This window comes from Podarcis filfolensis, assembly GCF_964270895.1.
Source record: "Podarcis filfolensis genome assembly, chromosome: 14".
In the NCBI taxonomy this organism is placed as follows: Eukaryota; Metazoa; Chordata; class Lepidosauria; order Squamata; family Lacertidae; genus Podarcis; species Podarcis filfolensis.
This window is the reverse complement of record NC_139616.1, coordinates 48,858,053-48,885,830: the sequence shown is the minus strand read 5'-3', so window position 1 is coordinate 48,885,830 and position 27,778 is coordinate 48,858,053. Positions and strand designations below refer to the sequence as shown.

Below are 27,778 nucleotides of genomic sequence, written 5' to 3'. Positions count from 1 at the left end.
GTTCATGTAGATCTGTAGAAATGTGGGCCATCTCAAAATGAATTGCAGATTATTGTGATTCAGAATGGCCTCCTTCAGTGAGATTGTGTTGCTTTTTAATCCTAGTATATGCGACAAAAGTCTACGAAAGGGTGGGGGTAGCAATTTACTCCTCCTGTGCCCTCCCCTAAGTTACCAGTTACCTGTTATTCTAACCACTGAGTTTAAAATGCCACAGTCTTCTTGACTATATGCAAGAGGAAAAAGCACTAATATTAGCACATTAAGAAAACTTGGAAATATATACTCTAATGATATAAATTCATTTTGTATATTGGTTGTTGTTAAATTAAAAAAAGGAGGAAAATGCCACAATCTGGCATGTATTACATATTACGTGTAACATTAAATAAAATGAGGGAAAGCATTATCTTTCAGCGCCCCAAAATTGAACTAACGTCCCTGTAACAAAAAATGTTGGACAGTCCTGAACAGCTAAGTGTCAGGCTGTATAAATATATGCTTTTATTCTATTTGTACCATATACAGGCAACTCCCCATTTACACGGGGGTTGCGTTTTGAGGCATCGTGTGTCATCAGGACATGAGTAAGCCCGCCCCATTCTGCCCACTTCTGGTGCTGAAAATGGCACACACGTCAGAGGTCACACACAAATGAGGAGTTGCCTGCATCCACTTTTTCCCTTACAATAACCTTGTCAGATAAAGCTGTGCTTGCAAGCATGGCAATTTGCCAAAGGTCACTTTGGGGGCTTCATGGTTTAGAAGGGAAGCTTGAATTCAAGTTCCTCAAGTTTGTAGTCTGACACTCTAACCCAGCGCTTTCCAAACTTTTCATATTGGTGACATACTTTTTAGACGTGCATCATTTCACAACAGAGTAATTCAGTTTTACTAGGAAACTGGAGGTTAAACTAACCCTTTTCCATTCCTGGGAGGAGCACAGGGAATGTTTGTGCGATGCACCTACACACTGTAGCTGACACACTAATGTGTCGCAACACACAGTTTGGTAAACTCTGCTCTAGCCTCTGTACTATACAGACTCTTGTTCAGAAGGTTGTCTTCTAATTTTGAGTGTCTGTGTGCAAGTTGAAATGTTTCCTATTGGAAATATCATAATAATGCTGGGTGAGATTTATTTTTGTGACATATTTCCCCCCCCCCTTCCCTTATTGAATTAGGTGGCTCTTTCCCTCCCAATCATATGCTTGCATTCTCATCCTGCTTGCTCATTTTCTACTGCCTGTTTTCACTGTTGCTATCATTTGTGAGGAACCATCTGTTAGAAATTCTGAGGTTGGTACAACAACTGTGTCTAGTATCCAGAGACTAAAGTCTGCAGTGTACTTACTGAGTTGAAACAATATCATTTTATTCAGGGTCAGTGAAGAGGCCTCTCACAGATTGATTGATTTATTTCTTCTCTCTCTCTCTCTCTCTCTCTCTCTCTCTCTCTCTCTCTCCCCCCTCTCTCTTTCTCTTTCCCCCTCTCCCAATTGCAAAGGACTAGCAATTTGTGAAATAAAAACACACAGATCATAAAACTGGGTGACCAGCAATGTGTGATGCTCATTTCCTGCTGGAGGACAGTAATATGCATTCAAAATTAAGTCTGATTGAAAAAGGTCAGCTCAGACAGTCCTGTGGAGTATTCATAAAGCAGTAATGAGTCATGATTCTGTGAGGGCTTTTTGTCGCTAAAGTACCGTGCTGGTTTTAAGGTTTTGGGGTTAATGGTTTTTTTGTTGTAAGTTCTTAACATTTTTCTATTACTACTTGTTTTTTTAAATAAGTTATTGTCCTCTTGTCAGGAGCATTGCAACAAGCCTCACTGACAATCTTCCATTCAGCAGTGTTAAATCTCTCCTTTTTCTGCAGCCGCTTTTCTGAACGCCAATGTAAATGCAGTCTCAAGGCTTTTACAGTACCAGTGAGGTGTCACAGCTGGTCTTGTCCCTTGTCTCCCAGAAGCTTCTCGTACTCTCCTTTCCTTTGCTTAAGCTCTGTGGAGCTGAACTGCATACCTGACTGCTCAATCTTGAAAACAGCTTTTCTTTCAGATTTGGCACTTGTGTTGCTTGTGTGTTGTGTCCTGAAGCATGATTTCTGCTGTCTGACCTAGTGACATGAGCTAGGTAACCTGGTTACCAGCCCCGGGCCTGCAACAATGACAGGGGAGTTTTCCAGTCTTGACTTCTGCAAATAGTTTTATGCATATATCAAAACAAAATGAAGCCTTTTATGTCATCATTCCAGTCCCATGGAATGTTCTGCCAAGAGAGATTCAGGGGTACTTTTTGTTTCAACCTTCAAATGCCTGCTGAAAACTATGCCAGGCTTTATGTAGGCAATTACAAATACATAGTTAGTTGATGGTCTCTGATCTTAATTTTTTATGTATTTTGTTCAATATAGATGCTGTTGTTGTTTAGTCGTTTAGTTGTGTCCTACTCTTCGTGACCCCATGGACCAGAACACGCCAGGCACTCCTGTCTTCCACTGCCTCCCGCAGTTTGGTCAGACTCATGTTTGTAGCTTCAAGAACACTGTCCAACCATCTCGTCCTCTGTCGTCCCCTTCTCCTTGTGCCCTCCATCTTTCCCAGCATCAGGGTCTTTTCCAGGGAGTCTTCTCTTCTCATGAGGTGGCCAAAGTATTGGAGCCTCAGCTTCACAATTTGTCCTTCCAGTGAGCACTCAGGGCTGATTTCCTTAAGAATGGAGAGGTTTGATCTTCTTGCAGTCTATGGGACTCTCAAGAGTCTCCTCCAGCACCATAATTCAAAAGCATCAATTCTTCGGCGATCAGCCTTCTTTATGGTCCAGCTCTCACTTCCATACATCACTACTGGGAAAACCATGGCTTTAACTATACGGACCTTTGTTGGTAAGGTGATGTCTCTGCTTTTTAAGATGCTGTCTAGGTTTGCCATTGCCTTTCTCCCAAGGAGCAGGCGTCTTTTAATTTCGTGGTTGCTGTCACCATCTGCAGTGATCATGGAGCCCAAGAAAGTAAAATCTCTCACTGCCTCCATTTCTTCCCCTTCTATTTGCCAGGAGCTGATGGGATCAGTGGCCATGATCTTCGTTTTTTTGATGTTAATCAAAATGTTTGATGTTAATCAAAATTTTTTTTAATCAAAATGATGTTTTTTGATGTTTTTTTGATGTCAATACAGATACTGTTGTAAATCACTCTGATATTTTTTGTGATAATAGCATTTATTTTTATAAATTAATTATTTATTAATTAATAGATTAATTATTGTCTAGCCTGATAGCCATGTTGAAAAATATACAGTACTGGCATTCTGTGGGTGAGAATAACTTGTAGAATTTACCTTCTGGATGTCTTAGACAACAGAGCGAGCACAGTGGGTTGAAGAGATGGGCAGTTTTCTTGAAGTCTGCTAGGGAGGGAAAGGGGCACAGAGGCTTCTGAGAAAGACAGGATACTAACTCAGATCCTGGATCTGGAGAAGCAAGGTGGTTGGACAGAAGGTTGAAGGGCCACAGACAGCTTATGAAAATTATGACTTACAATGTGGGCTTGAACTCTAGTGCAGAAGTGGAGAACTTGGAGCTCTCAGATACTGTTGGATTCTCAACTCTCATCAACCCCAGCCAAGCGTTGCCAATGGTGAGGGATGATGGGAGCTGTAGTCTAAACATGTTTGGAGGGCCACATGTTCTCCATCCCTGCTATAATTGATGCATGGTTTTAGGGTACACTGTTTGTCTGTCCCCACTGTTTATTCTATGGTTGTTCCTAGTACCTTGTGGAGGGCACACTATTAAGCGAATAGTTATATTTTCAAAGTGTTCTGCAGCAAGAACAGGCAACAGCTAGGAGGTAATGGTATGAGAAGGGATTGTGTGCTTCCATGTTGTGCCTAGGCATCAAAACTCATTCCTGAAGTGCACAACAGTGTGATTGCAGGTAAGGAACTGATGGGGTAAATTGGATTATTTATTATGGTTTGGATTGAGTCGAAATAGTGGAGGGCAATTTTTCTCTCTTTCTCACTTCAAGGTCAGATGAGAGTATTTACTATTCTCTCTGTTTATCTGTGGATGCAAATTGAATTTGGTGATTCAAATTGATGAAATGTTAGAAATAAAAAACTCATCAGAGGCGACACGGAGAGAAATTACTGGGTTGAAATGGCTAGTGGGTTCACCATTCCATGTCCTAGCCTCTCCTTTGATTAGTAATTATTTCAATCTTTGCCCCCTCCTTCCATTTCATTCTCAGTTTTGTTTCAGTTGTTTTGATTTCTGTTTTTCAAGGGAAAAAATGTAATGACACTCTGAAGCATTTAGATTTGGAATTGGATGGTTGCAATAGCCAGCTGCAGGCAGGCAGCTCAGACTTGAACCTGAGGGAGGCACTGTTCAACTTTTACTTTTATAAGTTGATTTTCACTTATTAGCATCTGCGTTCAGGCTTATAAGTCTGCCATAGTAAGCTGATGAACTTTCGGGTCCCTTCCCTCAATTGAAAGCAGGAGAATGTGAGTCATATTTTGCAGCTGATATTGGAAGACGGACCATAGCTCAACGACTGAGCAATGCTTTGTGTGTAGAAAGTCTCTGGTTGAGTCATTGGCATCTTTATATGTAGCTGGTGATGGATAAACAAAAAGCACCTCTGCCTGAGAGCCTGGAAAGCTGCTGCCAGTCAGAGTAGAGAATATTGGCCTAGATGGACAAATAATCTCACCATTTATAAACCAGCTTCCTACATTAATCACAGATCACCACTCCAAATGCTTAATTATTCAAAATTTTTGTCCAAGTGCTTGCCAGTCCCAACTTACCATACTTTCCCTTGTATTAGACAAGGGTTTTTTACTCCAAAAGTAAAGTAAAAAGTGGGGTGGGTGGGTGTGTCATCTTATACATGGGTAGTGCAGAGGGGGGACAGGCGATTGGTTGCATCCGCGAGCAGGATCTAGCGATTGGGTGGGTGAATGGTGTCTTCTGCAAGGGCTGCTTTGTATTGGCTGCTGCTTTGTCAATCGGGTGGGTTATTTGTGGATGTGTCAAAGACTGCTTTGGATTGGCTGCCGCTTCTGCAATTTGGCTTGCGTCGCTTGCGATTGTTAGTGTTTGCCAGTTGGGTGAGTGATATTCGGTTCGGCATCCTCCCCCCTGAGCCCCAAAATAGGGCCCAAAATAGGAGCGTCTTATACATGGGGGCGTCTTATAGACGGAAAAGTACTGTATATTCTGCCCTTCCTCCCAGAAGAGCCCAGGGCAGCAAACAAGTGAAAAAACAGTAAAAATATATTTAAAACAATTCCAATTTTGTGCAACCTTCTTGGTGTGTGTTCTACTATTTTAAGACTGTCATTTATGCAAGTCCCTTCTGATCTGCTAACCCTGGCATTAATACCCCCACACCAGATTTTTTGTTGTTGCTTTGCAACTCTGACTGTGCCCTTTTGCACTTTTTCCATTATCATCCATACAATAAGACAGTTACCTCAATTGCTGTTATAACAAGTAGTTAAGCAGAACAGGGATTTGTTTTTGTTTTTAGTCATTACTTTCAGTGACACCCATTGCTATATCTGTGGGGTGGTGGGTTGCTTAAAAGAAAATTATAGTAGATTGTTATGTATTTGATAGCCTGCAGTGACTTCTGTAATTTTTTTGAGGTGTGAGGGAAACTATTAAACGCACGTAATAGCCTCTCTATTCATTATGTCACTCATTGTCCTTGGAAAGACTGAGGACTTCTTGAAAGTGGAGTTTTATCATTAAGATTATATTAAAGTGGCCTGGAGAAAGGGAAGAGCATAGCATTAAAAGAGATACTCAGCTTGGAGCACAAAGAACCTTCATTCAATAGACTTGGGGCAGTGTGGAGCATTAATAGACTGATAAACAGAAATGGCTTTTCCTCTTTAAGGCCAGGAATATGTACTTTGAACTTGCAAAGATTTCTGGAAATGCCAGTGCTCTCATAGTTCAATGCATTCCTCAGATGTGAGGTTTAATTTTTTATGAGTTTTGAAAAAGAAAGAAAGGAAAGGTTTGGATCATGTGATGCATTGGACTTAAAAGAGCCAGGCGTTTATCCAGCAAGGGAGTGGAGGGTTATGTCTCCTCTGGGCAGTGACATACTGGATTGAGTTGCTATAACTACTGTAAGCTTGCTGGTTATCAATATGATGAAAATAATTAATCTAACTGCTTTTGCTTAGCAGCTAACCTGGGAACTTCTGCTGCGCCTGGTTCTTCCTTTCTGAAATTTAGGCAGTAGAAAGACCCATAGTTCTGGATGGAAGAGGAGTGAAAAGTATTGAGCTAGGCAGCAGACCACCCATTTGTCATTATGTGGAGTGTAATTGGATGACAGTCAATGGGAACAGGCAGAAAGGACTTAATGATAAATATTTTATCATTTTAAATCAGAACCAGTTAAGGCAGTGAAGGTCCTGTGTGAGTGTCTGGAGGCGGTTGGAGGATGGATGGTGGCTAACGGATTGAGGTTGAATCCTGACAAGACAGAAGTACTGTTCTTGGGGGACAGGGGGCGGGCTGGTGTCGAGGACTCCCTGGTCCTGAATGGGGTAACTGTGCCCCTGAAGGACCAGGTGCGCAGCCTGGGAGTCATTTTGGACTCACAGCTGTCCATGGAGGCCCAGGTCAATTCTGTGTCCAGGGCAGCTGTCTACCAGCTCCATCTGGTATGCAGGCTGAGACCCTACCTGCCCACAGACTGTCTTGCCAGAGTGGTGCATGCTCTCGTTATCTCCCGCTTAGACTACTGCAATGCGTTTCACATGGGGCTACCTTTGAAGTTGACTTGGAAACTACAATAAATCCAGAATGCAGCAGATAGACAATAATAATAATAATAATAATAATAATAATAATAATAATAATAATAATTTATTATTTGTACCCCGCCCATCTGGCTGGGTTTCCCCAGCCACTCTGGGCGGCTTCCAACAAAGATGAAAGATACACTAAAATATCACATATTAAAAACTTCCCTGAACAGGGCTGCCTTCAGATGTCTTCTGAATGTCAGGTAGATGTTTATCGCTTTGACATCTGATGGGAGGGCGTTCCACAGGGCGGGCGCCACTACCGAGAAGGCCCTCTGCCTGGTTCCCTGTAACTTGGCCTCTCGCAGTGAGGGAACCGCCAGAAGGCCCTTGGAGCTGGACCTCAGGGTCCGGGCAGAACGATGGGGGAGGAGACGCTCCTTCAGATATACTGGACTGAGGCCGTTTAGGGCTTTAAAGGTCAGCACCAACACTTTGAATTGTGCTCGGAAACGTACTGGGAGCCAATGTAGGTCTTTCAAGACCAGTGTTATATGGTCTCGGCAGCCGCTCCCAGTCACCAGTCTAGCTGCCGCATTCTGGATTAGTTGTAGTTTCCGGGTCACCTTCAAAGGTAGCCCCACGTAGAGCACATTGCAGTAGTCCAAGCGGGAGATAACCAGAGCATGTACCACTCTGGCGAGACAGTCTGCAGGCAGATAGGGTCTCAGCCTACGTACCAGATGGAGCTGGTAAACAGCTGCCCTGGATACAGATTTGACCTGTGCCTCCATGGACAGCTGTGAGTCCAAAATGACTCCCAGGCTGCGCACCTGGTCCTTCACCTGGTGACTGGGAGTGGCTGCCGAGACCATATAACACTGGTCCTGAAATATCTTCATTGGCTTCCAGTATGCTTCTGAGCACAATTCAAAATGTTGGTGCTGACCTTTAAAGCCCTAAACGGCCTCGGTCCAGTATATCTGAAGGAGCGTCTCCTCCCCCATCGTTCTGCCCGGACACTGAGGTCCAGCACTGAGGGCCTTCTGGCAGTTCCCTCGCTGCGACAAGTGAGATTACAGGGAACCAGACAGAGGGCCTTCTCTGTAGTGGCACCTGCCCTGTGGAACGCCCTCCCAGCAGATGTCAAGGCAATAAGCAACTATTTTACTTTTAAAAGACAGCTGAAGGCGGCCCTGTTTAGGGATGTTTTTAATGTTTGATGCTGTATTGTTTTTAATATTCGGTTGAAAGCCTCCCAGAGTGGCTGGGGAAACCCAGCCAGATGGGTGGGGTATAAATAAATTATTAAGAAGAAGAAGAAGAGTTTGGATTTGATATCCCGCCTTTCACTCCCTTTAAGGAGTCTCAAAGTGGCTAACATTCTCCTTTCCCTTCCTCCCCCACAACAAACACTCTGTGAGGTGAGTGGGGCTGAGAGACTTCAAAGAAGTGTGACTGGCCCAAGGTCACCCAGCAGCTGCATGTGGAGGAGCGGAGACGCGAACCCGGTTCCCCAGATTACGAGACTACCGCTCTTAACCACTGCACCACACTGGCTCTCCTTCTTCTTCTTCTTCTTCTTCTTCTTCTTCTTCTTCTTCTTCTTCTTCTTCTTCTTCTTTAATACTTTCATGGAGCAATGACAAGTGTTGTCAAAAAGATTGAAAAAGCACCCAAATGTAATTGCATTTGATTGAATCTAATGAACTTTGTCAATTTTTCTAAACTGAAATGCAGAAAGGAAAATACATATGAAAACATTATAACATTATCATTTTTGGAAACTCTGTTTCTACACTAAGCTGGGGAACAGAATTTATTATTTATGATGAGGGTCACTAAGCTCATGCCCACAAAAGCTTTCATTGGCACACTGCCAGGGACCCCAGACTTTGAGCTTGCTTTCTTTCTTTCTTTCTTTCTTTCTTTCTTTCTTTCTTTCTTTTTTCTTTCTTTCTTTCTTTCTTTCAAGTAAGTCTCCAGCCCACTTATAGAGAAAGTTATGAAGCAAAATGTGCAGGTACCCTTCTAAGCAATTTTTGTCAAATGAACCATCCTGGCTTCTGTCACCTGTCAGTTTGCAAATGAATGAAGTCAAAGCTGTGATTGATAAGTGAGTTGTTTGAACACTGGTCTTAAACCGAGGTACCACTGTATGTATATGTACGGTTGGTTGTGATAATTCAGAATTACTCCTGTTTTCTAGCTGTAATCTACAACAGCACACCAAGAACAGACAACATAACAACCAAGACTTTACAATACCTGGAAAACGACTATTTTTCAATCATTTTTTGTTAACCGAAAATGAAAACGTTTTCCATATTTGAGCCATTTTGTGTTTTTCTGCTCTTTTGGAGGCACCAGTCATTTTGTCTCTGGTGCCTTGGCACTGTCACAAAATTCCAAATGTTCCCTGGACCACAAATGGTTCGGGGCTACTGTTTTATGGAGAGATGGAGATCTGAATGGTGGTTTTGCCACTCTAGGCTAACCTTTCCCTTCCTGGAGGACTATAACTCCCAGTATCCCTGACTATTTGGTCATGCTGACAGGGGTTGATAGAAATTGTAGTCAAAACCATCCTAGGTTGGAGAATGCTGCTGTTGACCAGGAGCGGCGGCTAACCACCACCTCCTCCTCCTCCTCCTCCTCCTCCTTCTTCATTGATTGAATTTATATACTGCCCTGTACCTGGAGGTCTCAGGGCAGTTCACAGAGTAAAATCATGATATAAAACCACATTGAGGGTCACATTGACAATCAGTTCCTCCTCCAAGGGCTGCATTCCAGCTGTGGGTGTGACTGATTTATGCACACACAAGTGCATAGACACTAGCCAAGCAAAGACTCACTCACAATCCAAGCACATTTGCCACTCATATAGCACACACAAACATACCCATGCAGCACACACTCAGAAAACATACAGCACACATAGTCACCAGGCATGCTGTGTCACAGAACTCTCACACTGAAACATGCATATAATCACACACAAACACACATGCAGAGGTGCACATACACACGCTCAGCATTTGAAGCCCTCTATATTTCTGTGCGGGTGGCGCTGTGGGTAAAACCTCAGCGCCTAGGACTTGCCGATCGTCAGGTCGGCGGTTCGAATCCCCGTGGCGGGGTGCGCTCCCGTTGCTCGGTCCCAGCGCCTGCCAACCTAGCAGTTCGAAAGCACCCCCGGGTGCAAGTAGATAAATAGGGACCACTTACTAGTGGGAAGGTAAACGGCGTTTCCGTGTGCTGCGCTGGATCGCCAGATGCAGCTTGTCACGCCAGCCACGTGACCTGGAAGTGTCTTCGGACAGCGCTGGCCCCTGGCCTCTTAAGCGAGATGGGCGTGCAACCCTAGAGTCGGACACGACTGGCCGATACGGGCAGGGGTACCTTTACCTTTACCTTTACTATATTTCTGTGCTGGGATGGGGTGGATCAACATGTTGCCTTTTACTTTGTACATATCTTTTTGCGCAGAGTAAAAGGCAGAGTTTCCATTCACCTCTTCTGTAGCACTGGGGGGAAATCCTGCTGCTTATTTTTTAATAGCAGATAGGAGACTTTTATCTCTGGTCTTAGCACTGGGGTGCTTAGTGCTAAGATAGGAGGTAAGAGATCTCTCTGGCTACTTTTTAAAGAGGACCTCTAAAGAGCAGCCAGAGGGATTTTTTATCTCCCTAAGGGCTTATCTCTGATCTTAGCATTGTGGTGGTTAATGCTGAAATGATAGATAAAAGATCACTTTGACTGTTCTGATCTTCCTGATCGGGAGATAATGCACTCTGTCTGCTCTTCAGAGATTCTTCTCTAAAGAACAGTGACTTTTGTTTCAGGAGCAGGCCATAAGACAAAGCTTTGTGGGCTGAATGGCCACTTTCCATCTTTTCATTGGCTGGGTCTTTACTGCAGAACACGGGTTAGCCACCTTTGCTCTTAAACCAGTTAAGGTTAAGACGGGTGTTGTTCCTTTAACAATTTATGCCAATTATTTTAACTCCCACATAATTGAAACAGCATAAGTAAAATAAAATGGCACTGGCTCAACTGCTGTGGCTCCAGTGTGGATCATGGCCTGCCAATTCTATGTCCTCTCATTCTGCCAACTAGAATGAAAATTAATTGGAAGTCCAATTTTGTTTTCAGCTCTATGCATTTTTTCTCAGTTGTATCATCTAACAGCTAGTTTATCCAAGAATGACCATGCATAAAATTGGGTCTTTTCATCTGTGTTTTGATATCTTAGCAGTTGGAAGGGGGAGAAAAGCCATCTCTTCCCCCTTTTGAGAGTCCTTTTTCTTTTCTTTTCTTTTTTGAAATTCTGGTATTCATAATAGTTTCTTAAAAGAAGATGTACATGCTACTCTATGGCAAAGGTTTCATTTTCTGTGTAACTAATTAATTAAAACAGAGAAGGGGGCAGGGGCATAGTGATGTTCCGGTTATTAAATTAGCCATTTTCTGCAGTAGATTTATAGTCTTTGTGATTAACTTTCCCACCTGGATATGACAATGGAAATAATCTATTTTACACTCTATTAAATTGGTATATGAATAGCTTCAAATTGAACTGGAACTTTCATATACATCTTTGATTCATTGAAAGATTTAAGATGTAAATATGAATCAGATGGTGGATGGAGGAGGATTTGATTGACATTCCTGGTCAGTACATGCTTAGTTTCCTATGATAACAAAAAAACAGGCCTGGAAAGAGAAAAATTATTCAGTCATACTGGAGTTGTGTTTCGGTTTGTCAGAGATACATACATACATATATAGTTTAGACAGAAATATCTTGTTGTAAAGAAACATATGGTTATTTATATTTATTTATTTAAAAATATTCTGATTTTCACCATCTAAAAATCAAAATATACAACATAAAAATTAAAACATAAATTAAATATTAGAAGTTTTAAATATCAGAATTTTAAACAATATCATGAGAAAATTTTCAGGTAACACACATTATTTTCCCCAGCATGCTTGGGCACTGATAGAAAGTGTGATTTTTAAATTTTCATTCATAAATGCTATGGTTCTGAGATCTCAGGTATAGAAAGTACTCCTCACACAACTATTTGGAGTATCTTGTGGGCATGGCTATGTTAGAAGAGAAAATACTGGAGCCACATAACATATATTCTATTAATGGCTCTCCAAAGCCCTTTTGTATACACCCAAATAAAAGTAGGATGCAAAGGTTTAATAATAACATTATGTGAATGTGCAATGCAACAATATGCTTATGAACAACTGTTTGCCTGGTTGCTGGTGGCAAGTGAGAGTGGTTAGAGAATGAAGTTTAGAAGGGAGTTGTAAGTGGTCAGTCCCATTTTAAAGTGCTTTTATCCCCTGCCAATTGTAGTAAACCACCAAGTGTCATGTTGATAGAAGTTCAGTGTTGGTAATTTTGTCTTTCCTAGTGCTAGACTATTAGAGAAGGCACGGAAGCAACTGCAAGAAGAGTTGCTGAAGACCCAGAGCCAGCTACTGGAGGAGAAGAAAAAACGTGAGCAGCACGAATCTATGGCCAGGTGCTTGCAAAAACGAGTGCAGCTGCTTATAAAGGTATGTCACCTGTATGGATCTTGTTTTTGCTCTCCATTTACTTGTTGGGAAGTCCAGAAAAGGATGAGGTTGCTACTCCTTTCTTTTATTTAGCTTTATTTAGCTGTGCGCTTATGAAAATGTGAGAAACTCTCCTACGTTTAATGATAAATCATTATTCCAAGGGAGATCACAGAAGTATAAAATAACAATAAAGCTACAAAATCATAGTGTATTTAAATACATTGACTTCTGTAAAGATAGGTGTGTTGTAAGGTTAGCAATGCCATCCTATGCACCTGTATCCATAAGTTGAGTTCAGTGGGACTTACTCCTAGGTAAGTTTTTCTAAGATTGCAGTCTAAAGCTTTTATGTATTTACTGTACTTACCTACTTGTAGCCTGTTCCATCCCAATGGCTCAGGTTAGTTACTTACGCTAAAACTAATGTCATCAGGGCGGTGTGTGTGTGATCTATCACGGGTGATGTAGAGATGATCAAATTCATTGTTTAAAGTTAACTTCTGAATCTTGGTTTTGGGTTTGGATGTGACCTGAAACTATGGTTAACCGTGGCTTTCTCATGCACATGTTTTGCTCATGCACAAAGGGAGGAGCAAAGTGATTAAAAAGAAGAAGGGGAAATGCCAATAATTACAGTAAATCACCATCAATTCACTTTGCAAATACAGCAACCTTCAGTACAGGGATCGTAAATTAAACATATAAGTTAATAAAAGTTGTGCAGGTGTCTAAATAGGTATCTGTCAGGATGCTGTCAGTGGCTCCCGGCTGATTGCCCAGGAAAGTATAATGACAAGGAAAGGTTTCTTACCATCTTTTTTTTATTTCAATATTTACAGAGAGATGCTATAGAAACCAGCCTCTTGGATAATGGCATTGTCCCGAGTGAATCTCCACCCCCTGTCTCTTCCACATTCTCATTCGTCACTTCTATGGGTGCTGCTACGTGCCCTCTGTCTTTGAGCTCTTTGCTCACCTACTTTCAAGGTTCTGGGAGATGGAGGGTCTGGGATGCTTTCTAATGACACTGTGTCAGTCAGCTGATGTTCCGCTTCTGCCTCCTCCTCCTCTCCCATTATTTCCCAACTTTTCCCCTCATCTGCCTCTGAGCTGTGACCTCTCACAAACCACTGTTGTAAATCTATACTGTCTTCCTCTTCCTCCTCCCTGGAAGGGTCAGGATGGGGAGGCAGTTTCCATCATTCCTCCTCTGCCCAGTTCCTGATAGTATCCACATGAGATTGATGCATATATGAAATATAGGTAGGTAGCCGTGTTGGTCTGCCATAGTCGAAACAAAATAAAAAAATTCCTTCCAGTAGCACCTTAGAGACCAACTAAGTTTGTTAAGAGATCCTTATTCAAGCAGTTGAAGAAGTGTGCATGCACACTTAAGCTCATACCTATAACAAACTTAGGTGTTGCTACTGGAAGGATTTTTTAAATTTTATATGAAATACTGGCATCTTCACCGCTTACACACATTCTACTTGCATGCAACCGCTGTATGATGCTGCAAAATAAATTAATAATTAGAATCGTATCAGGAAATGGCAGGAGAGAGCTGAAGAGTTATTGTGGCTCACGAGGAGACCCTCCCCGGAGCCCGAAGAGGATGTCTGTGAGGGTAGAAGAAGCCTCAAAGAGACCTGAGACACAGCGGGGCCTTGTTTAGGCTGCTCAGCCTCCCCAACTAACAGCTGACATGTGGGGTAGCGCAGCAGCAGCAGCTGCCACTTTCCCGCACGTCCTAGACTCCAGCCAACCCCAGAGTTTCAACTCTAGATGTTTGAGTCTGGATTGGAGAGAGCATGGGAGAGGGTTCTGCAGAGCAGGCAAAAATAGGCATTTATAGGCTTTTTAGAGGGTGTTCCCCACTTTATGCGATTTCACTTAGGCTTGTGGGCCCCCGAAAGGTAACCCCCGCAATAAGTGGGGGGGGGATGCCTATATATCCTAATGTAGCCTGGTAAGGTCCTCAGACCATTGTCTAACAGATGTTGGGTATTTAGCCTTCGAGGCTTGAAGTATGTCTCTAAGCCACCATAAGTGCTTGCAAAATCAATTATTGTTGTCGAGCCATTAATCCCCATGCCGCAGGAATATTGTTTAAAAGTACATGAACATCTGAGAATTTCAAGAATTTTGCCAATACAAATCAAAAGGAATGTATCACTCGACACTCCCTTATCATAAGCCTCAAAGAAACATTCTCACCTCCAACGTCTTTCTGTATTGAACAGTCCCTTCCTATTCAAACATTGTGGAGTCCAATATACATGAATTACTAATTTTTGCTGAATCAATGTCAAATTTCAATCTAGGGAAACATTTTATGTGGATTCTAAAGCAATTTTCCATTGTTTAGGCTGTATAATATTTTCTAATTCCCTATTCCACACCTCTCTAAGTTCCTGAAATTCTACCTTACTAAATTATATTAAACATTTATACTCAGCAGTTATAGATTTAGTTTTCTGTAAGGATCTGATAATTTCCTTCAGTAGTTGAAGGAGGTGTCAAGACACTCAAAGTAGATGGGCTATTAAAGGCACAAATAGGTGTTGTAACTGTAGACACTGCCATTCTTCACTCATTGGTGACATTTGAACACCAAATTTTACATGATGATTCCTGATATCAAGGAGCAGGTTTTTCTTTATGTTTGGATGTGATTGGATGTCATTTTAAATCATTATGACAGACTGAACCTGCCAGGGGACTGCCATCGGAAAGGGGGAGGGAGGCATGGGAATACAGAGAGCCTCCCACACTTCTGAGGAGCAGCTCCTCCTCCAATGGTGGGGAAAGCCACACCTCCAGTGGAGCAGAGGGGGAAGAGGAAAGCCGGGAGAGGGGAGGGCTCAAAGATGTGACTGAGAGCCCAAGCCCCTCACCTAGCCCGGCCGGCCAGGAAACAGTCACACCGTTTCCATCGCCTAGTTTACGCAGAGGGGTGAAACATAAGGAGGGGAGGCAGAGATTTGGGGTGTCTAAGTTCTTATGCTAAGGGGGGGGGGACCGGAAGGGGCCACTCCCGGAATCTGCAAGTGACTGAGACGGACATGAACTTTCTGATTCTGCACTGTAAATAGTTTACACAAATAAAAACCTGCTAAAGACAGGTCGGAGTCCTGCCTGGTTACTCGTGAGCAACCAACACACCGCCTGACAGAACCTTTTAAAACTGCACTGATTTTAACAACTGACATCAAAATTGCACTGATTTTTTGTTTGTTTCTTAGAATTTGTGTGTAGAGCCAAATATGAAGTTCTAGCATTATACTGTATAAATGAAATGGGCATTTATTTTCCAATTAGTTAAAGGAAAACACACTTTAGTAGCTGTGATTCCATAAGATACTAAATGACACACAGGGGAGAAAAGTAGTCAAACAATGCAGAGACTACAGATGTTGATATGCCATTGACCTCAAGATACCAGCAGTCTTTGTAATCTATATCTGTGATTTTTTCATCTCTGTCTTTCTAAAAGCACGCACCTGGCATCTTGTTCAGATATTGGTTTTATCTTATTTGCAATATAGGAGGATTCAAATGACAAGCTGACATGGGGGGTTGATTTAAATCTGATTGCATGAAGACTCTCTGGAGAGTTGTTTGTGTACTGGCTCACCACACAGAAGTTAACAGTTTTTATCATAGAGTTGCAAACCATCCATCTGTGACATAGATGTAGACAGACTGTAACATCAGTGTTGTGAACTACTATACATATCTTGAATTCTATGCAGCCCACATTAAAGTATCCACTCCATCAGTGGTCATTTTATTCCACCTTTTCAACTGATACATATAATGAAATATGGGATAAGTACATAAACACTGTTTTCTTGGCACAGCTTGCTATAACCCTAGGACAAAGGTTTTCATTTTAATTAAAATAAAATGATCATATAGTTTGATATTAAATTGAGCAAATATATCACCTGTTAAAAATAATAACTTTACACTGAAAGCTTTATAACCCAGACTGATATTTAATGATCTAATTAGTAGCTTCTCTGGTAGACTGTGTTGCTGTGAGTATCACTGAAAATGGAAAAGGGGAGGGAAAAATAAGAAACTTGAATGTCCTTGGCCAGGCATAGGCAAACTCGGCCCTCCAGATATTTTAGGACTACAACTCCCATCATCCCTAGCTAACAGGACCAGTGGTCAGGGATGATGGGAGTTGGAGTCCCAAAACATCTGGAGGGCCGAGTTTGCCTGTGCCTGTCCTTGGCTCCTTCAGAATAATATAGTGAATTTTGTAAACACAGAAATGCATACTTGGAAGAAACTGTCTTATTCATGGATAGTGATGCATTTCTAAGCCATCAAGCTTTCATTGAGGATAAGGCTATTAATGGCTACTAGTCAGAGAAGCTATATACTACTTTTGGAACCAGCATTGCTTTAGATACACTGTACAAAAGGTGTATAGATGCATGTTAGAATACACCAAGTAGTGAAGCAACCACTTCCCCACAGTGGTCAGCCAAAGCATGCCTAATTATCTTCTCACTTCTCCCTGTGGCAGAATATTCCATTTGATAATTATGCATTGTGTGCAGAAGCATTTCATTTTATCTGTCTGAACCTACTGCCAATCACTTTTCTTCATGAATAGAATGAAATTTAATTAATTTTAACTTTTACCTCCACTTTTAACAACAAGGAGACTTAAAGCAATTTAAAAACACAATATACAGCAATATCACCATATTAAAATGCAACTAATAGAGCTAAAAGAAATTGGAACCAGCAACAGAAGAATAAGTAAGATAAGCTGAACAGCTGATGAAACAGGAATGCCTTCGTTGCATGCCTGAAGGCAAATAGCTAGGGAGCCAACCGGGCTTCCCAAGGAAAGGAGATCCATAACCTTGGTGCCACTGCCAGGAGATTTGATCCTTAGGCATTGGAGGGTGGAAGAAAATGTAGCTGCAAAGATACTCTCACTTGATTTCTTTCCCATATTTCAAAGACTCTTCATTGTGGATTGTTTTAAATTAGCTTTATAGTTGTGGCCATTGCTAAGACTATGACATTTAATATGGGGAAAGACCATAGCTTAGTGGTGAGTAGGCTGAAAGCAAAGAGTGAGATTACCACAACTTCCATCATAGAGCTTCAGTATGCTGATGACAATGTAGTGTGTGCACACTCAGAGGATGACCTCCAGACCATCCTGAATATATTCCCAGAAGCTTACAGAAAGCTTGGCCTATTGTTCAACATTCAAAAGACCAGAGTGCTACACCAACAAGCACAAAACAACCCGTCTGCAGCACCACAAATCAAACTCAATTTTGTAACTTTCGAAAGTGTCGAACACTTCTCCTACCTGGGCAGTTATCTTTCCACAAGGGCCGACACTGATGCTGAAATCCAGCATCGCCTTGGCTCTGTGAGTGCAGCTTTCTCCCAATTGAAGTGCAGAGTGTTTGAGGACCGGGACATTTGTAGGGAAACCAAAATGCTTGTTTACAAAGCTATTGCACTACCAACCTTACTGTATGCTTGTGAAACATGGACTACTTATAAATGCTGTCTCCAACTCCTTGAAAGATTCCATCAATGGTGTCTCCGAAAATTTTTACACATCACTTGGGAAGACAGACAAACTAATACCAGTGTACTGGAAGAAGCAAAAATCACCAGTGTTGAAGCAATGATTCTTCAACATTAGCTTCATTGGACTGGTCATGTTGTGCGGATGCCTGATTATCATCTTCCAAAGCAACTACTCTATTCCAAACTTAAAAATGGAAAGCATAATGCTGGTGATCAACAAAGGAAGTTTAAAGACTCTCTCAAGGCAAATCTAAAAAAAATGTAGTATAAATACTGACAGTTGGGAAACACTGGCCTGTGAGCGCTCCAATTGAAAAACAGCCTTTACCAAAGGTGTCGTGGACTTTTAAGACACTCGAACTCAAGATGAAAGGAAGAAATGGGATAAGAGGAAGCCACATTTGGCAAACCCTCACTGTGATCAACTCCTGCCCAGAAACCTATGTCCCCACTGTGGAAGGACGTGTGGATTCAGAATTGGCCTCCACAGTCACTTACGGACTCACTGTTAAAGTCCATGTTCAGACAATTTTACTCAGCTACGAGTGATTGCCAAAGAGGAAGAGTGTTGGAACACTTGCTTTGCATAGAAAAGGTTCCAAGTACAATCCCTGATGTCTTCTGGTTGGGTTGGGAAAGATTCCTGCCTTAAACCCTAGACAACTTCAGCCTGCCAGCATGAGTGATACTGAGTTAGAAGGACCCATGGTCTGATTTGGTATAGGATAGCATCTTATATTCTGTGTTCCTAGGACAGCACATTCTTCATCTGGAAAACAAATGCTGAAATGGCTCAGTCATTTCTGGGGCAGGGTTTTTTTTTCTTGTTGCAGGGTTTTACAACACTAGTGTGAAATCTTCAGTCAAGTTTGAGTGATTTTGCTTGTGGCAGGGGGAAGGTTTTCACATGCAAATCTTGGCTGTCACAGTTGCACATTTAATGAACATTAAGGTTATCAGTCATTTATATGTGCACTGCAAATCAGGAGGCAGCCTGTAGGGAGGAAATTGTTTTAATTAAGACTAGGTTGAGCACCTTGAGGTATTTGATCCCTGGCTGTTTCAAAGTGCCAGTGCTGATAGAGAAGGAACTAACAAATAGAGAATTAGTCTATTATCCAAAGTCCCACCTAGACACAGTCAGTTACAGTTAAGGAGGAATATTTTTCTCTCTGTGGTTCATGTTCTAAAGGAATACTTTTTTTACATTAAAAAACAGGAAATCCATTTAACTTCAAGAAGTAGTGCATACACACTTTTTTTCTTTCTGTCCAAGTTTACTGAGCTTGTTTTATAACCTAACAACACCAAATGGAGAGCATTCAGGGTTTCTGCTGGCCACTTTTCTGCCATTTGCCATTTAAATAGTTCTAGCTCACTATGAATCATGCTCTCAGAGCAGGGCTAACTCCTGGTTTGAGAACCCAGGCAGGGTGCTATCCTGTGGGCACTATTTTATATTGATGGACTCCTGAAGCTTACTTGGCAGTAATGGTGACAGCTGTTCTCCAAGGGTGGATAGGAGCTTCTATTTTAATTTCCCACAATGCTCTGAAGTACCAAACATTGTGTCAATCCTGGCTATTTTGGGAAATTAAAGAGAGACTCACAGACTTAGTTACCTGATGTGGATGGCATATTGGACCCCTGGCTGCTGCCCCAGGATACCATGTGCTGAAACCAGACCTGTCTGTATTAGTGGCAGTCATCTTGCTCTTATACAACCAGCTTTTTGGCAAACAAATAAGCTTTCAGTTGTTGCTGAATTTAGGTCAGGTAATAATAAGAATTCTGGAGCAATTAACAGTGCATCAAGTTCTGTTAAGCCAAGCTGGTTAACACTTTTGGACTTGTGTTTTTGATAAACATGACATTTTGCCTGATATTGTAGTTACTGGCTGTAATTGTATGCCATGCTAAACTATAGTTTAGTGAGAAATGCATGAACTGAATTGAGCTGCAATGAGCTTTAAGCACCCACACTCCTTTTTGCTTCTGATTTTCATTATCCACAACTTGCTGTATTGTCTGGACCCAAAACTATTGTTAATATTATGGTTCATTTAAACAAGCCAACTTCAGCTGGCACAAGTCTCTGTTAAGCAGAAGTGGAAGTTTCCAAAGTCCTCCTCCTTAGCCGATAACGTGGCCGGTGTTTGTTGTAAAGCTGATACCCAATTCTGGTAGATACTCTTTCAAAAACTGAGATGTTAGTCTGTTGCGTGTAAGTATTCTATTTCAATGATAAGTTTTTATAACCAGACAAGAAAGTAAATTCCTTTTAGCTGTGCTGAACCAAAAACATTGTTTGTAATCTGGCCCAGCAATAAGCATGACAAAATATATTTTCCACTTTCTTGAGAATCAGGACAACAAATACACTGGTCAACCAACTGTAGCAGCTTATTTATGCTGAGTATCTGGAAGGCATCTTCTCAACTGCCAATGCTAATTGTATGAATAACCCTTCCAGAGCCTAGAGCTGAAAACATTATCAGAAAATGGTGTTGCAGTATTGAAACTGCTCCTTAAACATGGTTTCTTAAACACTGAGGAGAAGAAAAAATACAAAAATATACTGGATATTAGAGTTGTGTTTTTCTCCCCAGGTAGATTGCATAGCAGATTCTTGTTTTGAAATGTGGGGTGGGGAGAACTTTGTCATGGGAGCGGCCTTGAATAAGTTCAGTGAATTAGAGTTTTACATTTAAAGCTGAAATGTGTTTCTCAAACTGACACTCCTAGAACCTGCACCATTTCCATGGACTGATAAGGAATCCCCAGAGGTTAGATTAGATAGCAGCCTTGTAGATTTTTGACCACCTTGCCTTGTATTGGCAGAACAGCTCAAGGTGGAAGCATTTTCTGCTGGTTTTCGTGCCTTGTGCAGAGCTTGTGTCGAACATGGCCAATGCTATGCACACCACTATCTTGTGTCACTTGTGTCTTTCCATCTAAGAGAATTATGGACATTGCATACAATTAAGTCTTTCTGCATAATATGTTGCACTCCCCAACCCAAATGTAACAGCTGCAAGGCTCATTCTTAATGGCCTTTTTTGCAATCTCCATTCTTGCCAGTACCTTTTCTATTAAAGCTGTGATGAGAATTGCTCAGCACTCCAAATGTAATATTGCTGTCATTTTATATTGTGGCAGGATAACTTATGCTGATTGATGGTGTGTTTCATCATTATATTCATCACGAGACATTACTTGCCTGCTTGACATTTAGAAACCTCATGTTTGGAATGTGCAGTTTTATTTTGAGACCTTTATTAAACAACTCAAGTCTAAGAGTTTAATTGTTACTGATAGCTAAGAGTATAATTACCTTGGTGAAATATCATGACTATATTAAGCAAATGGAGATTGGCTTTCCAGACTTAGGTGAACACAAAACCATTTTTCATGTTTGATATTAGCTGTTTTGAGAGAGAGTCTAATATCATTCTCAAGTGCAGTTTGCAGCATGTCTTTAAGGAAAATGAGCAATGAGATTTAAAAGGGCTGTGTTCCAGGAAGAAGTTGTTGCAATTTGAATTTAATACTTGGGAAGTTTACAAAGCTAAATGTAATTAGGACTGTTCTTCAAAGGGAAGCAAAATATTATAAATAGAGGCATGGTTCCCGACCTCTGTATTTCAGGATAGTGGATATGGAAACATGTCCCCCTCCCCTGCTTTTTATTACTTGCATAAATGGCTGGTGTCCTGGCTCATTCCGTGAGCAACAGAAGCAATGCCACTCTTAGCCCTGTTAAGCCCCTGCTAAAGTCTTAAGGGTTGCACCTACACATAAATGGCTGTGCTACTGAACTGCAGGTAAATGAATGATATTGAACTCTATTTTCCAATTTTAGTGGGGAGTGCTTAGGTTGGTTGGTGCTTAGCAGGAGTGAGCCTGCACTGTATTGGTCATAGTCCATGTGTTTGTAAACCACATTTCCTACAAATAAATTTGTGCTTTGCAGACTCTTGTTTGGGTGCCTGATAAAATAGTGACTAGATTGTTCAAATTGCTGTTTAGCTTTGTTTCCTCTGGTTTGGTTTTAAAGCCTGCTTGTAAAGATGAATTTAGAAATGAGGCAGCAGAGTTGAGGAAAATAGGAAAGCAAGGATGGCCCCTTCCGCTCCCAGTCTGGGCACCTGTACTAAAAATCCTTGGAAAAGTCATTCTAAAGTCTCAGCTGAAAGAGAAAAGCAAAACTGTGAAAGTTTTAAAAGGCTTTTAAAAATTAAGGTTGAGCAGGGATCAGAGCAAGTGAAACCACGTGGCTCGCAGAAATCAAACACTCTGAGTCAAGGCAGCAGAGCCTCCAAGGAGAGATGTATCTCTGTGTGCACATGCCCTGAATCTGCATGCTGGACCCAGGAGGCTCTTGCAAAAGGCGTTACAGTGGCAGTGAATGACCTTTTGGGTTCTTTGCTTTTTAAAGGCAAAGTGTCTCCTTTTCCTTTTCCTCCAGCTTTCACGTTATCTGTTAACATCAATTTATGGCTAAGGTGTTTTAATACCCGAGTGATAGGAGCCATTTATGTAGCATTAAATAAAAATAAATACTGTGGTCCACCCTGCAGGGCTTCTTCAGGGCCTTAAGAGTAGTTCTTCATCCAGAATGGCTAATGGATTCTGCTTTCTCCTGAGCAAAGGGACATTAATATCTTGCTCACTGCTAGAAGGTTAGTTTATGAAAATTAGAAATACATGAACAAGAGAGAGATTTATTTGACCTTCATTATCTACATCTCTCCTGGGAAGCACAATCTTCTGAGGTTCCAGAAGCTAGAATATTTTATATCCAGTAAAGAGAAACCAGATTATTCCAACGTTATGGCTCAGAATTTCAACATACCAGAGTCAGGTAATTCAGAGTAAAGCACTTTATGCATCTGTTCTACTCTATGGCTTGTCACAGTAGAACACTCATACTTCATACTGTCACAGCGGTGTGTGTCTGTGTCTGTGTGTGTGTAAAAGAAGATACTTCTCCAGTGAAATTATTGGTGGTAGAGGAGGAAGAGTCATAGCTGAGGAAAATGGAAGCGAATAAGACACAAAGTGACAGGGGATGTTGGTATTCATACTAGTGGGTGGAAGGTATTCAGACAGACCTGATATGAGTTACTGGGTAATTTCTGGCTTTGTGGCCTAAATTAAAATTCCTCCACTAGTTGGCTTTGAGTTAGCTCAGAAGTAGTTTCTGCAGGCATATGTAAGGGTGAAGATGAGGATATCTCATAAGTTACTTCCCTCCTCCCACTCCTTAAGAAGAAGAGGTTGCAATTCCTTGGGCTGTTTGGAATGACATAGTTCAGTTTCTGGCTGTGAGAGAGAATAGAGTTCCTTACTTGGGGCTGCTAAGGGAATTAGACCTGAATTTTGCATCTGAGGACTTGGAGGCGCATATATATATATATATATATATATATATATATATATATATATCCATATATGGAGCGGGATCAACTATGCAGAATGGCTTCATTCAAAACCTTTATCATATGTACCAACAATGGAGAACTGAGGGTGCCGCCCGATTTTTTTGGGCTTACATCTCAAACAGCTCCAGTTGCTGTGGTTGATGGAAGTTGTGGGCTAGCAACATCTGGATGGCCACAATGGCCACTGATTCCCCATCCCTGACATATATACTTCTCTCATTTTGGACTCCACTTGCTATTACAATGGTACCTCAGGTTAGAAGCACCTCGGGTTACAAACACCTCAGGTTAAACACACCAAGTTACAGACTCTGCTAAGTAGTACCTTGGGTTAAGAACTTTGCCCCAGGATGAGAACAGAAATTGCACGCCAGCGGAACAGTGGCAGCATTAGCTAAAGTGGTTCCTCAGGTTAAGAATGGCTTCAGGTTAAGAACAGACCTCTGGAATGAATTAAGTTTGTAACCAGAGGTACCACTGTATTGATTTCTGTGCATTTGAAAGGCACAGCACTTTAAATTGCACAGAAGCTGTGCGTTCCTTTAAAGGAGGAACACATAAAGGACAATCAAATAAGTTATTTATTCAAGAACCCATAGCCTTCATACAAGCTTTTGGAGGGTTTGCACAAATAGTGCAGGAGTGGAAATCTGGTGACTCAAGAAGTCTCTCTCCCTGCCCTCTTAAAATTGCTCTTCACATGATTTACCTGTTCTTGGGTTTCTGTGTCTTAATTTTGAGTGGTGTTGTAGCTTGCAAATGAAATGTTTTTTAAAATAAAGTACTGCTTTATGATTTGGCATGGGAGAAGCATTTCCCTTCATTTATTTGGCAAATGCTGGATGCCAAAATTCTGCAGAACACTTTCCAGCCTGTCAGTAAAATCTGGCTGGCCACCAGGTACTAGCACTACAGTCCCAGGAGTGGCACAGTTCTGTGAATAATTTCTTGTGTATTTTCTTTCCATGTTAGCAGTTGGGGGCATTTATGTTAAATTTGGATTATAATGGATTTAAGTGAGGGAAGCACCCATATGCTTGCCTTGTCACCACATTCACATTTCCCCACAAGAATGAGTGGTGGCCTCATGGCAAAAATGCAGCACTTGATATGCTATTGCAAGTGGGGGCAGAAGGCACTTTTCACCTCTGGGGACCCCTATAATATAGATAATGTCATAAAGATGGGAATTTTGCCAGTTGTACATAGAATAGAATAATCATCCGAAAATTCCTGCATATGAAAAATGAAAAGTTGAACTAGCCCCATATTGCTTTCCCAGAGTCAAGTGGTATTATGGTCATTCTACATATTCTTGGATACAGACTATGGGTTCAGAACATCAGTATGCTTTTTATAGCCACCCAGAGTGGCTGGGGCAACTGTCAGATAGACAGCATATAAAGAAATTATCATCACTATCATCATCAGGCTGGCAGGAGAGGCCAGACCAAACCTATGCTTGTTTCTACTGCAGCAGAACATCACCACTTATTAGAGCAGAGAGAGGTGGGCCAAATCCAGCACACTTGGTTTTCCAGCAGGCATCTTTTTCTATAAGATGATCCTTATATTTACTATAGTTCTGTATTGATTTTTTGTAATTAACTTAGGCACTGGTGGTTTCTTAGCTCCCTCGAGCGTGCTAGTGGAAAGGCAGAACATAAATGTTTTTTGTTTTCAAATGGGTGTACTGTACCTGGTAACTCCTCTGGCTCTTCTTTTTTTACTTCAAAATGTATCTCTAGGTAGGTGTTCATATATTTCCTTCCATAGCATTATATACACACACACACACACACACACACACACAGAGAGAGAGAGAGAGAGAGAGAGAGAGAGAGAGAGAGAATGCGTGCAAAGAGGGAACAGAAAAAGCCCCATCATTTTTGTTATTTTGAAATGCCATTTGCAAAGTTATTAGGCTGACCTTGTTGAAAATATTATTGCATTATTCTTCTGTGAGAGCAACTTGTAACTCAGTGGCAAGGGAAGGGAAAGCAATTTCAGGATTACAACAAAATCAAAACAAAATACCTTTTTTATGCTGCTCCTCTAGGAAGATGCTTATTAAGATAGCGTCTGTGGAAGCTTGGTATGATGAACAGATGCCTGTGACCTGCCTAAGGCGTAGTTTAGAACAAATTTGGATGGGTGGTAGGGGCAAATTGTGACCTTTTTTGTGTTAAGTGAACATGAAAGCGAGTATTGGCATTGCTAACATACCCCTCCCCTTGCCTGCAAGCTGCTGAGTTTGTATGGGAGCATTTCATTGCTGTTTGGAAACGTTATATTCTGATTTCCTCTAAATCAGGGGAAGGGTGACCTATGGCCATCTGCAGGACTGGCTTTGGATAAATAGCACACTTGGTGAGGAGTGCCTTTGGTGCTCCCTCACCCCTGCTCAACATTGCAGGACCACTCAGAGGGTTTATGGGGTCTGGTCTGATCCAGGTGTGATGTTGGGGCCTGCTGCTACCTCCTACAAAGACCCATACATGTTTGTACAAAGCTGAGGGCCACATGCAAAACTTACTGTTCCCACAGGCTCCATGTGAGAATTCTTGCTTGCAGCTCACCCTTGCCCTGGAATCAAGCAGAACTATGGATGTGCTTCGTTTCCCCCCCCCCCCCCCTTACATAGTGATAAGGGAATAGGAAAAGGGTTATGCCTATTCTGAATACCTCCTTCAAATTCCCAAACCTTTCTGACAGAGCTTCTTTCTGCTTCTGTGTGTTCATGTCTTCTGCTTCGCAAGAAGCGTCAGCTGGAATATAAGGACTAGATTCATATGTTGAGTGCAGTAGTTAAGAAGAAATATTCAAATAGGAGTTCTGCATACTTGTTAATGCTGCTCATGTTTGAATTGAAGAGCAATTCAAGCAGCTTGAATCTCACAAAAACACATGTATAGATTCTTTCACAGCCTTAAAAATTTGCCAGAAGAGATGCTTTCTGTCCACTCTATAGAACTACACAGAGGCCTCACCAATGGCAGCCACTCCAACCTCAATAGTGCAGATTTTTGTGTTGAGCTGGGCCATCTCCATCACATTCACCATGAGATGCTCTGCAGTACATTGATAATAAACATAATGTCTGATGTCATCTCACATGTCTGGGTAGCTACGACTTCTACGGACACTTCCATTTGCAGTTGCCAGTTGTGAGCATAGCTGCTCAAAATTGAGGCCCAATGCACTTGCAGTCTCCCAAAGCAGATGAGAGGCCCACATCACTTGCTGTCCTGTCCATGGAGATTGGCTCTCAGCCACTGTGCTGCAGCTTGCACTAGCTAAACCTGAAAAAGTCACATTTAACTATCATAGCTTTTATTTTTAATGTTTTGTAGCAGTTCCTATCTTTCGGTAAGCATTCTTTATTTTAGAATATCCATTATTTTTATCTTTAAAAACAATAAAGAGAAGTTATGAATAAAAAAGTATCCAGCTGAGCTTTTACAGCTTATGGCTTTATTTTATTTTCATTTATATGGTGCTTACAGCATTTATAGCATTTGAAGTGCTAAGTACTCAGTAACCTTGTCTCATAGTAAAGCTATGTCCCACTGGGTTTTACCTAGTGCAGATGCACTAAAAGGTTACAGACACTTGCTCTCTGCCACCCTAGCTCACTGCAGACAGTGCATTAAAAACAGAGCCTCAGCTCAGCTCACACCCCAGGTTATCCTCTCACTGGCCCATCCTTACAGCTGCCCTTGTCTGTCCAGATGTTTCTGGGCTCCAACTCCCACCATCCTCAGGCGGCTTGGCCAGTTGTCAGGAGGGTGGAAGTTGGGAGGCCAGAGGTTCCTTATCCTAGTTTGAAGCAGAAGCATTGTTTTAAGAAACAAACAACTTTCAAGAAATCATTTGTACCTTCTTGGAGAACAACAGATATATAGCCAGCAATTGTGACTTGTCTTGTTTCAGTAGTTGTGTATGCAGTGTTACCTTTAAAGAGAGTCTTTGCTGCAAGGAGATGTTCCTGCCTCTATACATATTTTGATACATTTGAGGTCAGGAAAGCAATCCTAAAAGGCTATTTATCTGCAAGATACATAGAAGATAACAAGGTTCAGCCACTCTGCACAGCTCTGCCCCCCCCCCCCCATTCATGGAGTAGCCATGAATGCTTTTCATGATCCTTGACCAGGCTCAAGGTCAGGGCTTGTTTGGATGCAAGATAAAAACAGAGACCAATAGAGAGAACGTGAAGAGGTGTATATCCAAAGACGGATATGAGGAGAAGAAGTGTGATCCAAGTCAGTAATTGAGAACATACAAAATTGCTCCATATTAATTATGTGCCATTCTGACTGACCGTGACTCTTCAGGGGCAGGCAGGGTTCTTTTCTAGACCAGCTTTCTGATAGCTTTT

At 41.6% G+C, this 27,778-nt stretch overlaps 1 protein-coding gene across 1 annotated transcript in view; it reads left to right on the top strand.

Annotated features, from left to right (window-relative positions):
- Positions 1 to 27,778, top strand: part of MAD1L1 (mitotic arrest deficient 1 like 1) — a 461,411-nt gene that overhangs the window by 118,584 nt on the left and 315,049 nt on the right. Inside the window, exon 11 of the mRNA XM_083585714.1 lies at positions 12,226 to 12,370. Within this exon, the coding sequence (XP_083441840.1) occupies positions 12,226 to 12,370 (145 nt within the window). The remainder of the gene's footprint in view (positions 1 to 12,225; positions 12,371 to 27,778) is intronic.